Source organism: Brettanomyces bruxellensis, chromosome 7 (genome assembly GCF_011074885.1).
Source record: "Brettanomyces bruxellensis chromosome 7, complete sequence".
Classification (NCBI taxonomy): Eukaryota; Fungi; Ascomycota; class Pichiomycetes; order Pichiales; family Pichiaceae; genus Brettanomyces; species Brettanomyces bruxellensis.
Genome location: NC_054688.1, coordinates 1,394,833 through 1,411,899, shown reverse-complemented (window position 1 = coordinate 1,411,899; position 17,067 = coordinate 1,394,833). Strand labels below are relative to the sequence as shown.

Here is a 17,067-nt window from a genome sequence, read left to right as displayed (position 1 = left end):
CGAGGCAGTACGAACAAGGTGATTTTTCACGAGAAACGCAAAGCACTACACAGATTAATTGAATCAGCAAATATACAGCATGTCGATCGTGTCAGTGTTAGGAATCAATGTTTTGAACAATCCGGCCAAGTTTATGGACCCGTATGAGTTCGAAATCACGTTCGAGTGTCTAGAACCGTTGAAGGAAGACCTCGAATGGAAACTCACGTATGTGGGATCGTCAAGATCACTAGATCACGATCAAGAATTGGATTCAGTGCTGGTTGGACCAGTTCCAGTTGGTGTTAACAAGTTTATATTGACGGCAGATGCGCCATCGCCGGAGCTCATACCGGCAAACGAGTTGGTTTCAGTGACGGTGATCTTGTTGACGTGTTCTTACAAGCAGCGGGAGTTTGTGCGAGTTGGATATTATGTGAATAATGAGTATGATCAGGAGGAGCTGAGGCAGAATCCGCCGGCCAAAGTGCAGGTAGACCATATAGTGAGGAATATCCTTGCGGAGAAGCCGCGGGTGACGAGATTCAACATTGTTTGGGACAATGAGGATGAGAATCCGGACGATTTCTATCCCCCGGAGCAGTTGGAGGAAGATTTGGAGGAGGAAGATGATGATGACGATGATGAGTCTCAGTATGGTGCATCCGAGGAGGAAAAGGAGGATGCAGATGATGATGAGAATGAGGGAGAAGGCGGTGATGAGGATGAGGGTGAGGATGAAGGTGAGGATGACACAGAGGCGGAGGAAGTTGCCCCAGATGAGGAGGAAGTGAAAGAAGAGGAAGAGGAGGAGGAGGAGAAGAAAAATGAGAACGAAGAATCAGAATCAGAAACAGACCAGCCGGATGCTAAAAGAAGGAAGCTCGACAATGCTTCACAGACAGATAATGATGAAGAAGATGGTAACGATGATGAAGAAGACGGTAACGATGATAGCAGCGGAGAAAACAACGATAACACCGCGGAGATCAAGAAATGATCCCGCCTTACACCTATATCGGCATATACTATAATACATCTATTTTTTGTAGATCACCGATCCATCATACGTCGTGTATCTGGTTTATCGTCTGGAACACTTGTGTTACAACGCTTTTGTAGCCTGGACACGTGTCCTGGTCAACTCCCAGCTTTTCTAGCCGCACCATCATCTTGTCCGGGTGCCATCTGATTCTTTCTCGCTTTATCTTGTCTCGCGTGTCTAGGAATTGCCTCACCCTGGTCTCATTGACATCTTCCAGACCATTGCTTGCAACTGGGAGCGGAATGCCCTCTGCTATATCCTGAATCCTGAGTATCTGGTCCCATTTCCTTGAATACTCGTCATAACTCTTCCATCCATCGCTCCCATCCAATTCCAAATCACCATCTTCATTTGAAATTTCAAACTCTCTCTCTTCTTTATCTGAATATTCGGACTCTCTCTTTTCCCCATCTAACAATCCAATATCTCTCTCTTCCCCATCTGACAATCCCAAATCTCTCATCTGCTCTTCTCTGTCAAACGCCTTCGCCTCGGCATCATCGGTTGCCACAAATCTATATCCGTTTATCGCCATTCCATACTCGGTCAGCCTTATCTTTTGCTTTTTCTTTCTTCCTGGAGTTATGAGCTCACTATGAGCATTTTCCTCTCTATTTCCCCCCATTTCCACCTCATCACCTACTTTTTCTATGTTTCTTGTTTTCTCGTCCTTTATTCGGCTTCTTTTATGGCTTTTTTCCCCTTTTCCACGCTTAAAATGCAGCCTGCTGGCCTTAATGCGATTTATATCATATTTTTGGGTTTGCTCAGTTCCCAAATTCCGCATTCGAGTTCTAAGTTTGCCGTATTTATCTAAGTTATAGCCTGCTCTAACGTATTTCCTGTATATCCTATATCTAACTGTCTCTTGCTTTCGATATTTCCTGCTCCTGATGTCACTTTTAATCCTAATCAAGCCGGTAAATACTAAAAGCGTGCATCACAAGGACAAACAAGCCAATTGAATGTTGCAGAAATGTTATATGTAGAATGTTATGTATATGTAGAATGCTATTTATATGTAGAATGCTATTTAAATGTATGCTATATTATTTATGCTATACCACAGAAATGGTGTTTCTAAGTAAGTCGTATGAGGGATGTGCTATGTATTTATAATCAGCGTATATGTTTTCCTCTTGATAATTTCTTATCAGTGGGGAAAGAGTGAAAAATTAAAATTTAAAAGTACTCACTGAAATATTTTTGGTAGACTGGTTTTCTTCTCTTTCTTCTTATTAACATCAAGATAATTACCTCAAAAGTCCAATTCTTTGACGATAATAATTCCCTTCATCAACATGTTGAGATCGGGACGTTATTTCTGGAGATCAGTTGGCAGATGGCGTACTTATCCACGCTTACTTGACTATAAATCAGGAAACAGGCATTTGGCCAGTGATGTTTCCAAAGCAGAGCCAAAAAAGGGCAAATTGTCAGACGATTCGATAATAGATAGCGGGAACAAAACACAGAATGTGGAAAATTCAAGCCTATCTTTTGCATATAGAAGAGAGGGCGAGGTTTTTGGACAGCTGGTTAATGAAGCTATAAATGGAAGAAACCCTTTACATAATACGAGAGTGGTAACAATGGGGGAGGCTGAAATTGGAGTGGATCCCAAGTACAAGAACCCGCAAACAGGAGAGATTCTTGTTGGTGCAACGAGCCGAGAATCGAGGCTTAATCCCAAAACATTAAGGGGAAGAGTCAACCATACACCAATTGCTATTCCAGAGGATATATCGAAGTGTATCCAGAACAACTTACTATATGCATATATTCCAAGCATGTTGAAGCACAATGTTGCACAGTACTACCTATCGTTGGATGAAAAGCAGCTCCAAAATCCGGTAAAGACCGAACAGGAAGCTGACGTCAGCATTGCTGCTACTTTTGCGCAAAACTATGGAATAGCATTTCAAGTGTTGGATGAGCTTCGAAGGCGTGTTGGAAAAGAGGGTTTCTTTAATCCGAAGAGTGTTCTCAGTTGCGGAAGCGGGCCTGCAACCGGAATGTTGGCGTTGAATGAGCTGATGGGTGAAAACTTCAACCCTGAGGTGAAGGATGTTTTGATTCATGGTGATTTTCATATGATGCGAAGAGCAAAGCTTCTTTTGAGCAGGCAATTGTGTGAGTATCTTCCGAGAGATGAAAATGCATCTTTGGGGGAGGGAGTTGGGGATGAGGAAGATGAGGAAGATGAGGAAGTTGAGGAAGTTGAGGAAGTTGAGGAAGTTGAGGAAGTTGAGGAAGTTGAGGAAGTTGAGGAAGAAGTTAAAGGAAAAGTTAAAGAAGAGTTCAAAGGAAAAGTTAAAGAAGAAGTTAAGGAAAAAGATAAAGATAAAGAAATTATGAATATTGAAAAAGACGAGAACTCCGATCAGCGGGATTATGTCGGCAAAGTAAAAACAAAAGATATCCATATCAAGTCGATCCTCATGGACAAGTTTAGGCCCATTTCAAGAAAGTACGACCTCATTATAGCTGAAAGAGAGCTTCTCCGTGATAAGGCGAACTTTCCGCATGAAATCGACAGAAACCTCGATGAATATGTTGAGCGGTTGAATCCTGGCGGTTATTTGGTGATTCTCGAAAGAGGAAATCCTCTAGGATCAGAGGTTATTGCCCGGGCAAGACAGCTTATGCTCAGACCTGAGAATTTCAAGAATCACCTGGCCAAAATTGCCCGGCCTTACAAAAGATTTTCGGAGACACTTAAGGAGGTAATTGCCGAAAGTGGCAAGAGTTCAAGGGCCTACCATAAACTGCTGAAAGAGGTAGGACCCGAGTATGTGGAGGCTCTTGAGGAAAAGCAGGAGATTGAACCTGGAGAAGTGCCCGAAGAAGTGCCCGAAAATTCAGTAAATCTTGAAGTGGTGGCCCCCTGTCCGCATTTTGGCATGTGTCCACTTCAGTATTCGAAGCCTGAAGTGTTTGGGTTCGGAGGAATTGGCAAGAAGCTCAAGTTCTGCAGCTTTATGACACATGTTCAAAGGCCTAAGTACTTGCTTGAGCTCAAAAGAGGTGCTAAACTTGCCACCAAATGGACTTCTCCAACCAGCGGAATCGCAATTAAAGGTAAAGCGACTCCCGGAGGTGGCCGACCTTTCGGAAGAGACACTGAAAAGGCCAGCTTTGCGTATTTGATTGTCAAAAGGTCAGAAAAGAGCGACCGCGAGTTGTTGGAGTCCAGAAACGCTGAAACTGGGGTCAGAAATATAGGATATAAGGCACAAAGCGTTTCGGAATGCCCGCGGATATTGGCACCACCTAAAAAGAAGAAGCATTTGGTGATTATGGACATGTGTGCACCTTCAGGACATATCGAAAAGTGGCATGTGCCAAGGTCAGTGGGCAAGGATGTGTATCACGATGCCACAAAGGCCAAGATGGGCGATATATGGTCTTTGGGCGCTAAATCGATCATCCAATCCCGTAAGGAGAATGTTTTCTATCTTGAAAAGCTAAATGCCAAGGACCGGAGACTTAGACGGCTCAAAAAGAGAGATTCCGAAAGACTTGAAAGAAAAATCAAGAGTGACTATCGGCAAGCTCTTGATATTGAACCTGCTGCCAACGACTTGGGAGCAGCAGTCAGTAAAATGGCTTCCATGGATTCATACAGTCTTATATCAAAGCCAAAAGAGAGAAAGAAGATTCGTTCAAGCAAGTAACGCTATTTAATCTGTATATAGAGAATTTGAATTCACTGGATTGGTGATGGAATGCAAGTGTTGTTTGTGTATAATTCTGTAATGTACATCATGCAATATTTATTCTGTAATGAACATCATGTGGTATTTATTCTGTAATAGTCATCATGCAGTATTCATTCTGTAAATCATGCAGTATTTATTCTGTAATGAATATCATGTGGTACTTATTTTGTAATAGTCATCATGAAGTATTTATTCTGTAAATCATGTAGTATTAAATAATCCTCCTTATAAGCTTGAATCCGCAATTTCCAGTGCCAAAATCGAAAGCTACGGCAGATATGTTACTAATGCCTAACAGCAAGCCAAATAATTTAGAAATATAGGATTTAGAAGTTGGGTCCACCTTCCAAGTCCACCTTCCTAATTGGGAATCGCCTAGGAGAAAATGGGATAAGAGAAAAAGTAAGGAGCCAATAAGTAAAATATGATTAATAGTAACGGGCAGACAAGCAAAGTAGTAAGGAGCAAAAAATGCCAAAAAAAAAAAATATGAGAAAAGAAATCCCTACAAAATACTCCTGCACGAATATTTTGGATTTCAAACAAAGAGCCACCATCCATATTTAAAATGATTATCACCTTTAGGGGATAAGCAATTTTTTTAAGTCATCTGGCAGCACAAAAGTTGAAATCAAAACAACGAAGGACAAACATTTGAATTCCACACAACTGGGTCAGGAATAAGTGCTGGCTCTCCTTCTATGACAGATCATCAACCGACAGTATTGACAGGTGAGTAAATTCAGCTTTTTGGCAATAGGTAAAAGGAAAAAAAAGGATTTACTAACATTATACGAATTCTGCAGTTGGAAAGACGCCTGCCTGTCTCTTTCTAACATGGAAACTCTCGCAGGTTGGCTTTTTTACAATACATGTTTGTCCAGGAATGGCAAACACAGAGGTGGAAACATACTGGAAGACTTCAGAGGATTCTTCAACTGCTAAATTTACACCAGACTTGGCTTTTGCGAGCATTCCAAGCTTGAATTTAGACAAGGCGCCTTCAATAGATGTTGTTTTGCTTGGTGGAAGCTGTTTAAAGGATATCAGAGGATATGCAGCAGCATTATCTTCCAACAGCAGGATTCGAAATGCGGTCTATTTGATCGATGCAAGCCATGCAGTGGGATTGGAAGAACAACTGGCATCGGTGCTACAGGCAAATGTTTGCCTTTCGTTTTTTGTTGATGGCGGATTTCGAACAGAGACCCAAAACGGAAATAAGGTGAACATCATTCGTGAAAAGGCCATGCCCGGATCTGCACTTGTTGGCTACTCTTTGGCCAGGATATCGCCGGACAGAAAGGTACAAGTTGAAAAAACGACAAACGGGAAAGATACGGAGGGGCAAAAGCTGGAAAAAATGCAGCAAATGCTCAATTCGGGGAATTTCAAGTGCAGCAGTATCCCATTTGGGAGATTTCCGTCCTTCGGGAGCTATTGCTGGAAAGAAATAGTGCCGTTTGTGGCATTTGACATTGTCAGTGTGGTTTACTGCAGTCTCAATGCAAACGACCCGCTTCTCAAAAAAATACTATGCGGAGTGTATGCCGAATTAGTCTCTGTCGCCAGGGAAACGGGATCGCTGGAATTCCCAGATCCGGCAGACGCAAGGAAGGTTCTGGAACACCTTAAAAATGCAGCCGTGCAGTACAACAGGCTATACTCGGACAAAAAGTACAAGATCGAGCTGCGGGAAATAAACGAAGGCCTGATTCAGCGAAGTGCATGCGATGTCCCCGATTTGGTGCATGCCTTCACGCATGGGGGCGAAACCTATGCAGAAATATGCATGGAACAGCTTTTGGAACTCGCAAGCAAGCACAGCCTCAGCCTTCCATACTTGGAATCTCTTTTTTGCAGCTTTAAAAGAATACAGAAGCTTCGCCAAGACGAGATTTTCGACTGGATAGGCCGAAAATCGTTAAAGGAGGTACCACAGCCTCGATTGTGGAGACAAAGAGCACCATATTCGCATATGGAGTCGGTTGCACGGCCACAAACATCGTTTGCACCTGCAAATTATCAATTTAGAGAAATGATGAAGACCAATCCAGCATCTGCAGGATTGATTTCGATCCACCCAAGATTTCACAGCGAAGAATTTGGGTATGCGGGAAGTGACGGAGGGCAGAGATCCGGGACCCCCTCTGTTCGGCAAGCAAAAAGCAGCCTTTACAGAAAAGCATCTTCTTCTTCATACGAGTCGAATGAGGATATAGCAAAATCCCAGAAGAGTTTATTTGACCATGCCAACGTGTGCAACCTCCTAAAAGACACCACAAGCAGATATGGCGATGTGGATACGATTTCAAAGCTTGAAGAGGTGGATGTTGCGTTGAAGGTTAAAGAAGCAGATGCTGTTTCTAGGGTTAGAAATGCTGGATTGGAAATTGGAATGCGGGAAGAAAACCTGGGTGATGACACTGATTCAGGCAACATGGACTACTCGGACTGCGTTGAGTAGAATTGGAGAATCAGGAGTGTGTATAGAGCATCAATAAAGAAGGTGATGCATGGTGCAATGTAGAAAAATGGATTTATGGGTAGTAATGAGTCGATGGTGGGATCTCAGAGAGATAAGAATGGATTTAATGGATGGAGATGTGTTTGATGGATTGAAGTGGTTTGATGGATTGAAGTGGGTTTGGATTGAGATTTGTCTGATGTATTGAAATGGGTTATACGTATGAAAATTGGAAATGCGTTAGATGTATGCAATATGTTAGATGTATGCAATATGTTAGATGTATGCAATTATGCTAGATGTATGAAATATGTTAGAAGTATGAAATATGTTAGATGTATGAAATATATTAGATGTATGAAATATGTTAGATATATGGTATGTTAGATGTATCCAATTATGTTAGATATATGAAAATAGGTTAGATGCATGCAATTAAAACGCAAACAGAGATAAATATATGCAAATATGAGAATAAGTATAGAATAATAAGAATATAGTATGACCATAGCTGGAATAAGTACCGAAAATATTCCAATATTCCACTAAGAAGAAATAGGATAAAAAATCAGGAGCTGAGAATTGAGATGAAATAAATAAACACGAATAAAAGATTTTTCTCCATTACCCACTAGCGCTACAACATTCCTACTTGTTTACATACCTCAAAGCAAAGAAATTATATACATAATATTCGGAGTAAGACAACAAATCAAGCAATTGAAAACCCGCAGAAACAGCGAGCAACCAAATTTCAGCATCATGGAACCTTCACCACTCAATATTAAAACTAGTGCTCTTCAGAGAATCACTAAAGAGAAGAAATTGTATGAAGAAGAGCTCTCAGAGAATGAGCAGAATGTCAAAAGCATACAGGCAAAATATGACGCGGACAAGAGCAACGAAGACCTCAAGTACACGCTTAAGACGGCAGTGAAGATACGCGATGAGACAAAACGGATGATTCCAAATGTCCAAGCGAAGATCAAGGAGATCCTTGAAGACCTAAAGGGCTACTTGAAGAATAGTGGAAACGAGGGCGATGCCAAGGCCAAGAAGGCAATTGAGGCCGCAGAAAAGGAGCTCTGAGCCGAAGGAGCGAAAAATGATGGGTGTTGTAATTTATTCAGTTTCCCTACCCATTTGCTTATGTATGTATGTGCACGTTGATTTGGGATGCTTGATAAGCAGACAGGCCGTGCATCCTTGCCCCGCAATCGCAAATGAGGGTCGTTCTGCTGGCCTTGCACCTATATTTTCATCGTGTTTGCCCCATGTGCTTTTCTAACTACTCGAAAATCCAAGAATTCTAATTTAGTGCTTTGCGTAAACCGTAATCTCAAGCCAGTTTGTGCTTGTTCCTCCCCTCCCATTGGCTCACCGACTGCTGCCACTCCGCGTCCTTATTCGACGTTTTGATTGGCTGTCCGGACTTCTCTGCCTCCTCCAAGGCCTCTTTTTCCCTTTTTGCGTTTTCCTCGTCATACCGGTCCTTGTCATCAATCCAACGCTCCTGAATATCAATATCTTCCGTAAATCCCATTGAGGATTGCCGTTGCAAGTCCATCCAGATAGAATCGCCCCCGATTTCATTTGTTCCAAAGCAGTATCCGTTTGCTTTATCGATCTGGGAAAGCAAATTGATCATCGACATCTTATCTTCGATTGCAAGCACCGAAAACTGCAACAGCGAAAAGTCGTCTATGAGCCCTGCAATTGCCTCTGTTAGCTTTGCGTACTTCTCGCTGAAGTAAGCATGATGAATCTGGTTGTTTTCATGCTCTATGTAGGGAATAAGCTTCTCGAGGTCCTGCACCTCCGTGTAGTACTGGAGCTTAAACGGCAACCCTCCCCGGATGTATTTATCGTCTGCAACTTCGCTTTTCACATCATCTAGCTGGCGATGCTTCAATTTCTCGCTTTTATCCATCTTATCACTCTCCACGTAATTTTTCAAAAGATCGATCTTTGAAATCACGTTGATCTGCGGAAGATCTAGCTGAAGCATCCCTCTCAATGTTAGCAGCAACGAGGAAATCCACTGTGAGGGAGTCATCACATTTATGGAATCGACCAAGGATACCACACAAAGCCTAAAATCGAGCTCTTTCACCAACTTCCGCAATATCCTCGTGAAAATCGGATTGTTCGTGTACAACTCCGTCTGACCGGGACAGTCAAAAAGCACATATGTCGAATCTCCGTCCATACTTAGCTTTGTAAGCCCTCGAATTTTATTGATGAAGTAATCTATGCTTTTTTCAAACACCTCCATGCAATACATCAAGCCTCCGTTTGGCCCAAGTTTCAAGTTCTCGTTGTCCATGATCTCCTCTAATGTGATCACATCTCGAATATCCATGGTTGCCTCGTATGGAAGCCGGTCATTTGCCGGGTCTAAGTTTATTACAACTGAATGTCTTCCTATAGCATTTAGAAACTGGTTCATGCCCAAGCAATATGTTGATTTTCCCGCCCCTGGTGGGCCAACCACCACCTGTCCGTATGGTGCCATTCTATAATGTGCTGATTATGTATTTTGATAGCCGCTTTGTGCTCGTTTATAGCACATCAAACGGTCTGGTCGCCTTTTGACTATTTCAAGCCAATCTTGATGTCGCACTTTTTTTTACCGATGCTATTATTTTTTTTTTTTTTTTTATCTGGAATTTTTCACCCCTACCTGATCTTTAGTTTGTCAGCATCTTTCTGATCTCATGAATAAGTCCACAATCAGGAGTTGTTAATTCAAACAAAGTGTACAGATCTTGTACGAAACAGTGCAAAAATGAGCTCAAATGAGGGATTGAAGGATTTATCCGTTATAGACTCGATTCTGTTGAATCTTGCCTCGATCCAAAACCTGTGTGAGTTCGAATATGATAAACTTGGAACGTTTATGAATTTGATGGATCAATATCACTCTGCAAAGTTGGACACGCCAGAGTTGAAAAAGGATCATGATATATTTAATAAGGAGTTTGCGAAAACCAGAAAGTTCTACCAGGATAGGAGGAATTATTTGAAGAAAAGAAGTAATGATTTGGAACGGGATATCAAGAAGAGGAAACTTGCCAAAGAGAAGTTAGTGGCTCTTTTTGAATCGCTTAAAAGCATCGACTCTTTGAATTCAGGATCAGGGGATGAAGATTCCAGGAAAGAAGTTTCTGAAGATAACGGTTTGCCTGTAATGAACATTCGTGAACAACTAGATGAGGAAGGAAATGTTATTAAGAGTGAGGTCAAACCATACAGTCAATCGAAAAACAGTCTGTTCAGCAAGGCTTTTTCTTCAATTCATAAGAGTGAGGAGAGCGGCTTAGGTGATGCTACTAAGGAGAAGGGCAAAAAAGAGGGAACTGGAAAGGGGCAGGTGAAAAAGGATGGATTGCATAAAAAAGTCGAATCAAGGAGTAAAGAGGTCAAGGAGGCAATAAATAAGCCGAAGAATGAAAGGCGGGAAAAGGAAAAGGAAAAGAAGGAAAAGAAGGAAAAGGTGTTGCATAAATTGCCAAAAGAAGCTATGCACTCTGCCAAGACAATGATGAACAATGCCAAATCGCCCAAACAAGTTATCTCGGACGAAAACTCAGATGTTGCTGGAGAAAGGAATAATGTTGATGATTCGATTCATCCATATACAATAAGGGAGGAGGTTGATGAAGATGGAAACATTGTTAGGAGCTCAGTTAGGAAGTTGCCGAGTATGCAGAGTAAGAAAGAGAAAAAGAAGACTAACAAGAATGATAAAGATGAAGAACTTTCAGATGATCAGATATCCGAACTTCTTGCAGATATGGATTCAAAAAGGCCTAGACCGAAAATAGAGGAGTTGGATGATGAAAATGAGAAAGAGAGTAAAGAAAATGAGAAAAAGAGTAGGGAAAATGAGAAAAAGAGTAAGGAAATGGAAAAGGAGAGTAAGGAAAAGAAAAAAGAGAAGAAGAGAAGCAAATCGAATCAAAAGCAAGATTTAAAAACAGAGAAGAATAAAATCAAGAAAGAAAATCAAAAAGGGACGAACCTCAAAGTAAATTCATCTATGTATAATCCAGAAATAGATCCAGATGATTTGCTAACTTTGGAAGTTATTGCGGATGAAGTTGATGACCAGAAAAAGAAAAAGAAGCATGGCTCTACTAAGGCAAAGTCCAAGAAAGATAGAAAAGAAAAGTTACAAGTGAAAGAAGAAGAGGGAGAACAAGAACAAGAAACGGATGATGATGATGATGATGATGATGATGATGATGATGATGATAATGATGGATTTGAAGTCGATGATAGTAATGGAATTGCTAGTATGGTTCCACCAGAATCAAGAGATTACCTATTTAGAAAGATTCGTGAGTTGAGGATTTCTCGTCAAAAGGATGTTGAAAATACTAATGAAGATGGAAAGCAGAATATTGAGGCTGATATAAAGGTTAGAGATGATAAAATGACTAATAATATGGATGATACCAAGGCAGAAGTGAAAGAAAAGGTGGTAAAGACCTCTACGGAAGGTAAAAGTGCTTTTAAATCGAAAATAGGTGGTGATAAGAAGGAAGCAAGATCGGTGCATTTTTCACAGGATGTAGACGTGAAAGAAGTTGAAGATATATGGGATGATCTCCGGGAGGCCGAACAGCAAGGAGGGCATCCTAAAGTTTCTAGATTCAAAGTGTTCATGAAGGGTGAAAAAGCTTTAGATGAGAAAGAAAAGAAGAAGAGTACAAATAGACCTCAAAAGAAAGTTGTGAATGGACTTTTAGTCGGAGATGTCAAGGAGCACAATACAACTAAGTCTTGGGAGAAATCGAGTGCCAAAATAGAGAAAGAACAGAATGGGAAGAGTCTATTTGATGAGTCGGAAGCAGAGTTGACTTCCGAAGAAATCTTGGTGAAGGATAGATTGAAGCCTGAACCTCAAATGATGAAACTTGGTGGAAAGAAGCAACCAACGAAAAACCAACTTGATCGCGTGGCCAAGTTGGGTTTACAGATGCATAATAATCATGCTAAAGGTATAAAAATGCCAGAAATTCCAGTAGTCAAAGTTTCAGCAACTAAGAAGGCACCGGGTAAATACGAGGGGTTAAAAAGTTTGAAGAAGAAGGATTTTCGATCGCTTAAACCAATAAGAAAGGTGAAAGTGGTAAGCAGTCCGCCGAAAGGAAGGTCGACCCCAATTAGCATTCCAAGAGATCCAAATCCAGTAAATCCAAATGCCGGATACGGAGAGGAGGACTTCGATTTTGTGAGGGAGCAAATTGACAATGAGGAGAATGGCGAGCAAGACACAGATAAAAAGATTGATGAGGCGAGTCAAAAAGAGACAGAAATGCTGAGGCATGGGATCGAAAAGGTGGCAGAAGCCGGCAAGAAGGTGAAGCTTACGAAAAAGCAGGCGGAGAAGTTGATCAGCAATCTCAAAGGTGCAAAGTTGGACTACCGGAGAGTTGGAAACGACCTGGATACGATGGCTCGAGCTTACATTTTAGGAATGTACGATGATGACATTGAGGCTAATAATGATGTGATTGAGGAGCTGAAAGACTTCAAGCAGCATAACAAGATCGTTGAGGAGATGGATGAGAAAAGCCAGAAGGAAGAAAAAGATGACAGTGCTGAAGAGAGGTCGGAAGAAGAGAAAAAAGAGGAAGATGCTCCGTTGCTCAAAGATACTGTTGTGGAACACGATCCTTCGGAGATGGCCGATCATGCGGAAGACAATTTGGATGTTGAATTTAACTCCGATAATCTGAATAGACAGGTTTCGCTTGACTATGCGAGAATGCGAGAAAGAATGATGCATAAGTACAATGGAGGGTTTGGCAAGACTAAGAAGGAGAGAGAGTTTGAGCCATTGGATGAAGAACCACGTGTGAGTCGGTTCAAGGCTGCAAGATTAGGAATGTGAGAAGCAGGTAGCATGTTGGTAGATTCTATATCTTATAATTAACTGCACTGAGCTTTAATATACCGTTGATTTCCGTTACTATATTACATGGCTTATTACCCAGTGCAGGAATGAAAGCATAGTTATATATATTGTGGCATCTCTCCCAGTACTGTATGGGTGTTAAGTGCAGTAACGATTGGGTGGTAGTAAGAATGTAGTTAAAGCACTAGCTACCTAACCGTAAAATAAATGTTACCTCTACATTAGAGCATTTGGGGAATCTATTGGTTGACTGGTATATAAATATATGGTGCGGGCATCTGCGCACTCGCATCCTAGTTAATGCAGTGTATATAGCGATGGTGATGATATAAAATGGTAAATTACAGTGAACGTGTTTGTTCTGGAAAGCTAACTCATGCATGAAAAAAATGATGATGAACGTATGCATTCTAGAATTCTAACTCATGCATGAGAAAAAGCGTGGTGAAACGTGATCCTGGTATCCTTCTAGCATAAATGGATCTATGCGAGACCTTCTTAGGTACTGCAGTGATCTTCTTCTATCCCTCTTTTCCTTCTCTGAAAGGCATGGGTTGAACCCAATCGAACCGTACGATTTTCGCGTGTGTTTTCGGTCACTTTTCTCTGTGTAAGAGGTATTAGAAGTGCGATTAGGCCTCTCTGGTATATTGGATGCAGTTTCAAAGCTTTCCACAGAGTGTAAACCCTCGTTTGGGTCGATAAAGATGCTTGTACACTCTGCATTCAAGTCTTCAACGATGCTTTTCTCCTCTACAAGAGGCGAATTGGATATTGGAATCTGTTTGCTGGGTAGTTTTGGTAGTGGCTTGTGTATATATTGTTCGGGAAGTGACGCAAAGCGCTGAAAACGATTGCTGCCATGATGAATAAAGACTGTTCCCGTTCCCATGGACACAAAACTGCCGGAACTGCCTGAGGTTAGTGAATTCTGAGTATTGTGAGAGAAAATAGACATTTCGGCAGAGTTAAGTGAGTCCCGGGAGTCATCGCTGCTTTGGGAATCAGAGCTATAACTGTCGATGAATGAAGAAATGATAGATTCTGGTGAATTGTGAACTGAGCTCGAATCTATGGATATGTGGCTTTTTGCTGTATGATAGCTTTGTTCTGGAGATGAAGTCAAACTGGTATTTGAGGATGTTGCAGATGTTGTTTTACTGCTTGGGGTGAATGGTTCTCCAAGAGTGCATTTTTCTGAACTAGAAACTGAAGCGTTTGGGGTGGAAAATGGTGAAGATGAGACTGAGAAACTGGTATAGTACGTGGTAGAGGTGCTAGGTGTGGATGGAACTATGTTTAGAACTGGAGGTGCGTGTTCTGGAACGTGTGATGTGTATGTATCATGCACGGGAACAGGAACTGGCGCAGGATCCGGCATTTGATTGCTCAATATAATGGGCATAGATGTAATTCTTTGTCTAGAAATCGCCCCCGAAACACTGCATGCGGATCTTGGCCGGCGGCTTGTTGTGGACAAAGCGGAGGAGTGCGCCGAACACAGACTCTGCGGCAAACTGCGGGTCTGAAATGTCCTGCGCTTCATTCCAGCGCCCGGTTGCGGTGCGCTCCTTGGCAGCATCGAAAACCGTAGCCTGGACAAATCCGCAGAGTTAAGCTTGATTGGTGCGGAGGTGATGCGCGGCTTGGTTCGTTCTGCGCGGGAAAGTCCCTTATGGAGAACTGCGCGCATGGCGGTCATCTCGCACGATGCGCGGCGCGCCCTCCTCTTCATCACTTCTAGTTTTGCAGGTTCGGAAAATCTAGTAATAGGTGGGGGTGGTACTGATATTGAGGAATTCATATTATTTTTAAAATCGTGCCTTTCCGATAACGGACTTACCCGATATCTTCCGAGGGCATCTTGCTCCATGTTGAAGATTCTTTGGGGGTGTCCAACGTCTTGAGATATAAAAGGGAGCGATATTTCTCCCTTTGAATTCTATTTGACTTTTTTTGCTTTCTCTTATGTTTTTAGTTTCTTCTAAATTTCTTGATGCTTATTTAACTTAGGACTCTGAGCTTTGTTTGATTTGGTATGTCGTTTAATCAATTTATATCTACTGGTATTGATCTGGCAGAGATCTAATCCTGAAAAAATAACTTTTCTAGATGGATGTAATGAAATGTGCAACATCAGTAAAATGATGGACTAAAGTATTGGTCTCAATGTGTCAACACGAGGAAATCACCAACTAGTTATATTGCAGAAGAGGCGGCTGGAAATAAATACAAAAGGGGCAAAAGGGGGGTGGGGGAACGCGATTAGACATAAGAAAAACGGGAGGCTGGTCAAGGAAGTTTTCCATAATTGGATGGCGTTTATTTGTTGTTGAAACTAAATGCATCTAAGGTATGCTAGACGATTTTTTACAATACGTTTGAATATCGTTTTGAATTTGGAACATGGAGAAGAACCGAATAGACAGGGAGGCTGACTTAAGGAATTGCCAAAAAGAGCGAAACTGAGGAGATGTAACGAAGCTCGGATGAGGAGAGCTGAAAAAGGCATGAGTAGAATATGAAAAATTTTGGGTGCGCGCATCAGGGAAGGAAAAAAAAATAAAATAAAAAAAACTTCATTCATGGAAGATGGATTAAATCAATCCAATGAATCAAATCAATACAATAATAGTACTGCCCCCTTTGTTTCCTTTTTGCCAATAAGCACGGTCACGGTCGGTGGGACGCATATTAACAAAACGCAGAAATGACTAAGTTGACAGAAGGTTCTAAAAATAATATAGTGGGCTCGGATAAAGATGCAGTTAGAAATGAAACTGCGAAAACTCCAAAGCCACCTTTAGATACCAGAATAGGCAGAGATCCCCCCTTTAAGTTTGGCCAGAGGTACTTGACAGCCGAGACAGATGTCTATGAGCATAATGCATGGTAAGTCAAGAAAAAACGTGAAGTGTCAAGTCGTAAAAGATATACTTGGAGGTGGAAAGAGCGCGAAGTCCGAGGATGAGGATAAAGCAGAGATGTTTGCTCCATTTCGACTACTTAGAGATAAAATACGTTGCTGCGAGTTGAAGCTAGTACAGTGTTACGATATCGTTGTCTGATTATATTTACTAACTTGTTGTTTTATCTATTTAGGGACAATGTGACGTTGGATGAAGAGCAGATCAGCGAGATCAAGAAGAAAATAGCGTTTCAGCACGAGCATCCGGTGTCGGACTTCCAGAAGCAGCAGTTCAACTCAAAGCCAAAGAAATACTGGGATATATTTTATAAAAACAACCATGAGAACTTTTTCAAGGATCGCAAGTGGATACAGATCGAATTTCCAGGCATATATGCCGCAATGAAGCCGGATGCTGGCCCAAAAACAATTTTGGAGATCGGATGTGGTCCTGGCAACACACTTTTTCCGGTGGTAACCAAAAATGAGAATCCAGACCTCAGGATGTTCGGATGTGACTTTTCGCCCGTTGCGATTGACTTAGTAAAGAAAAACGAGAGTTATGAACCACTTCACAAGTCCAACAACTGTTTTGCGAGTGTGTGGGACTTGGCAAATGAAGAATGTGCCCTCCCTGAGGGAATTGAACCTCATAGTGTGGATATTGCAGTGATGATATTTGTGTTTTCGGCACTCCATCCCGACCAGTGGAAGTTTGCGATTGAAAACTTGAAAAAGTTGATGAAACCAGGCGGAAAGGTGTACTTCCGAGATTACGGACGGTACGATCTCGCACAAGTACGGTTCAAAAAAGATAGATTGTTGCAAGACAACTTCTACATCCGGGGAGATGGAACTAGAGTGTATTTCTTCACGGAGGATGAGGCTTATGATATCTTTGTGAATGGATGCGGATTCAAAAAGGAGAAGATTGCCACAGACAGGAGGCTGATTGTGAATAGGAAAAGACAGTTGAAGATGTACAGAAGTTGGCTTCAGGCTGTGTTCAATGCGTAAGTG

At 41.7% G+C, this 17,067-nt stretch overlaps 9 protein-coding genes across 9 annotated transcripts; 6 read left to right on the top strand and 3 right to left on the bottom strand.

The window, feature by feature from the left end:
• Nucleotides 1-79: 79 nt before the first annotated feature.
• BRETT_005083 (uncharacterized protein) lies at nt 80-979 on the top strand (the record flags this gene model as incomplete). The annotated part of the gene is made up of 1 exon (XM_041283567.1): nt 80-979. The coding sequence occupies one exon, from the start codon at nt 80-82 to the stop codon at nt 977-979; it is 900 nt and encodes a 299-aa protein (XP_041136919.1).
• Nucleotides 980-1,043: 64 nt separating this feature from the next.
• Nucleotides 1,044-1,649, bottom strand: BRETT_005082 (uncharacterized protein; the record flags this gene model as incomplete). Its single annotated transcript, XM_041283566.1, has 1 exon — nt 1,044-1,649. One exon carries the CDS (start codon nt 1,647-1,649, stop codon nt 1,044-1,046), a length of 606 nt encoding a protein of 201 aa, XP_041136918.1.
• Nucleotides 1,650-2,325: 676 nt separating this feature from the next.
• On the top strand, nt 2,326-4,701 carry BRETT_005081 (uncharacterized protein; the record flags this gene model as incomplete). The annotated part of the gene is made up of 1 exon (XM_041283565.1): nt 2,326-4,701. One exon carries the CDS (start codon nt 2,326-2,328, stop codon nt 4,699-4,701), a length of 2,376 nt encoding a protein of 791 aa, XP_041136917.1.
• Nucleotides 4,702-5,632: 931 nt separating this feature from the next.
• On the top strand, nt 5,633-7,213 carry BRETT_005080 (uncharacterized protein; the record flags this gene model as incomplete). Its single annotated transcript, XM_041283564.1, has 1 exon — nt 5,633-7,213. The coding sequence occupies one exon, from the start codon at nt 5,633-5,635 to the stop codon at nt 7,211-7,213; it is 1,581 nt and encodes a 526-aa protein (XP_041136916.1).
• A 762-nt stretch (nt 7,214-7,975) lies between these two features.
• On the top strand, nt 7,976-8,302 carry BRETT_005079 (uncharacterized protein; the record flags this gene model as incomplete). Its single annotated transcript, XM_041283563.1, has 1 exon — nt 7,976-8,302. One exon carries the CDS (start codon nt 7,976-7,978, stop codon nt 8,300-8,302), a length of 327 nt encoding a protein of 108 aa, XP_041136915.1.
• A 250-nt stretch (nt 8,303-8,552) lies between these two features.
• BRETT_005078 (uncharacterized protein) lies at nt 8,553-9,728 on the bottom strand (the record flags this gene model as incomplete). The annotated part of the gene is made up of 1 exon (XM_041283562.1): nt 8,553-9,728. The coding sequence occupies one exon, from the start codon at nt 9,726-9,728 to the stop codon at nt 8,553-8,555; it is 1,176 nt and encodes a 391-aa protein (XP_041136914.1).
• Nucleotides 9,729-10,001: 273 nt separating this feature from the next.
• Nucleotides 10,002-13,115, top strand: BRETT_005077 (uncharacterized protein; the record flags this gene model as incomplete). The annotated part of the gene is made up of 1 exon (XM_041283561.1): nt 10,002-13,115. One exon carries the CDS (start codon nt 10,002-10,004, stop codon nt 13,113-13,115), a length of 3,114 nt encoding a protein of 1,037 aa, XP_041136913.1.
• A 442-nt stretch (nt 13,116-13,557) lies between these two features.
• On the bottom strand, nt 13,558-15,012 carry BRETT_005076 (uncharacterized protein; the record flags this gene model as incomplete). Its single annotated transcript, XM_041283560.1, has 1 exon — nt 13,558-15,012. One exon carries the CDS (start codon nt 15,010-15,012, stop codon nt 13,558-13,560), a length of 1,455 nt encoding a protein of 484 aa, XP_041136912.1.
• An 837-nt stretch (nt 15,013-15,849) lies between these two features.
• Nucleotides 15,850-17,064, top strand: BRETT_005075 (uncharacterized protein; the record flags this gene model as incomplete). The annotated part of the gene is made up of 3 exons (XM_041283559.1): nt 15,850-16,031; nt 16,093-16,185; nt 16,242-17,064. 3 exons carry the CDS (start codon nt 15,850-15,852, stop codon nt 17,062-17,064), a joined length of 1,098 nt encoding a protein of 365 aa, XP_041136911.1.
• Between the last annotated feature and the right edge of the window lie 3 nt (nt 17,065-17,067).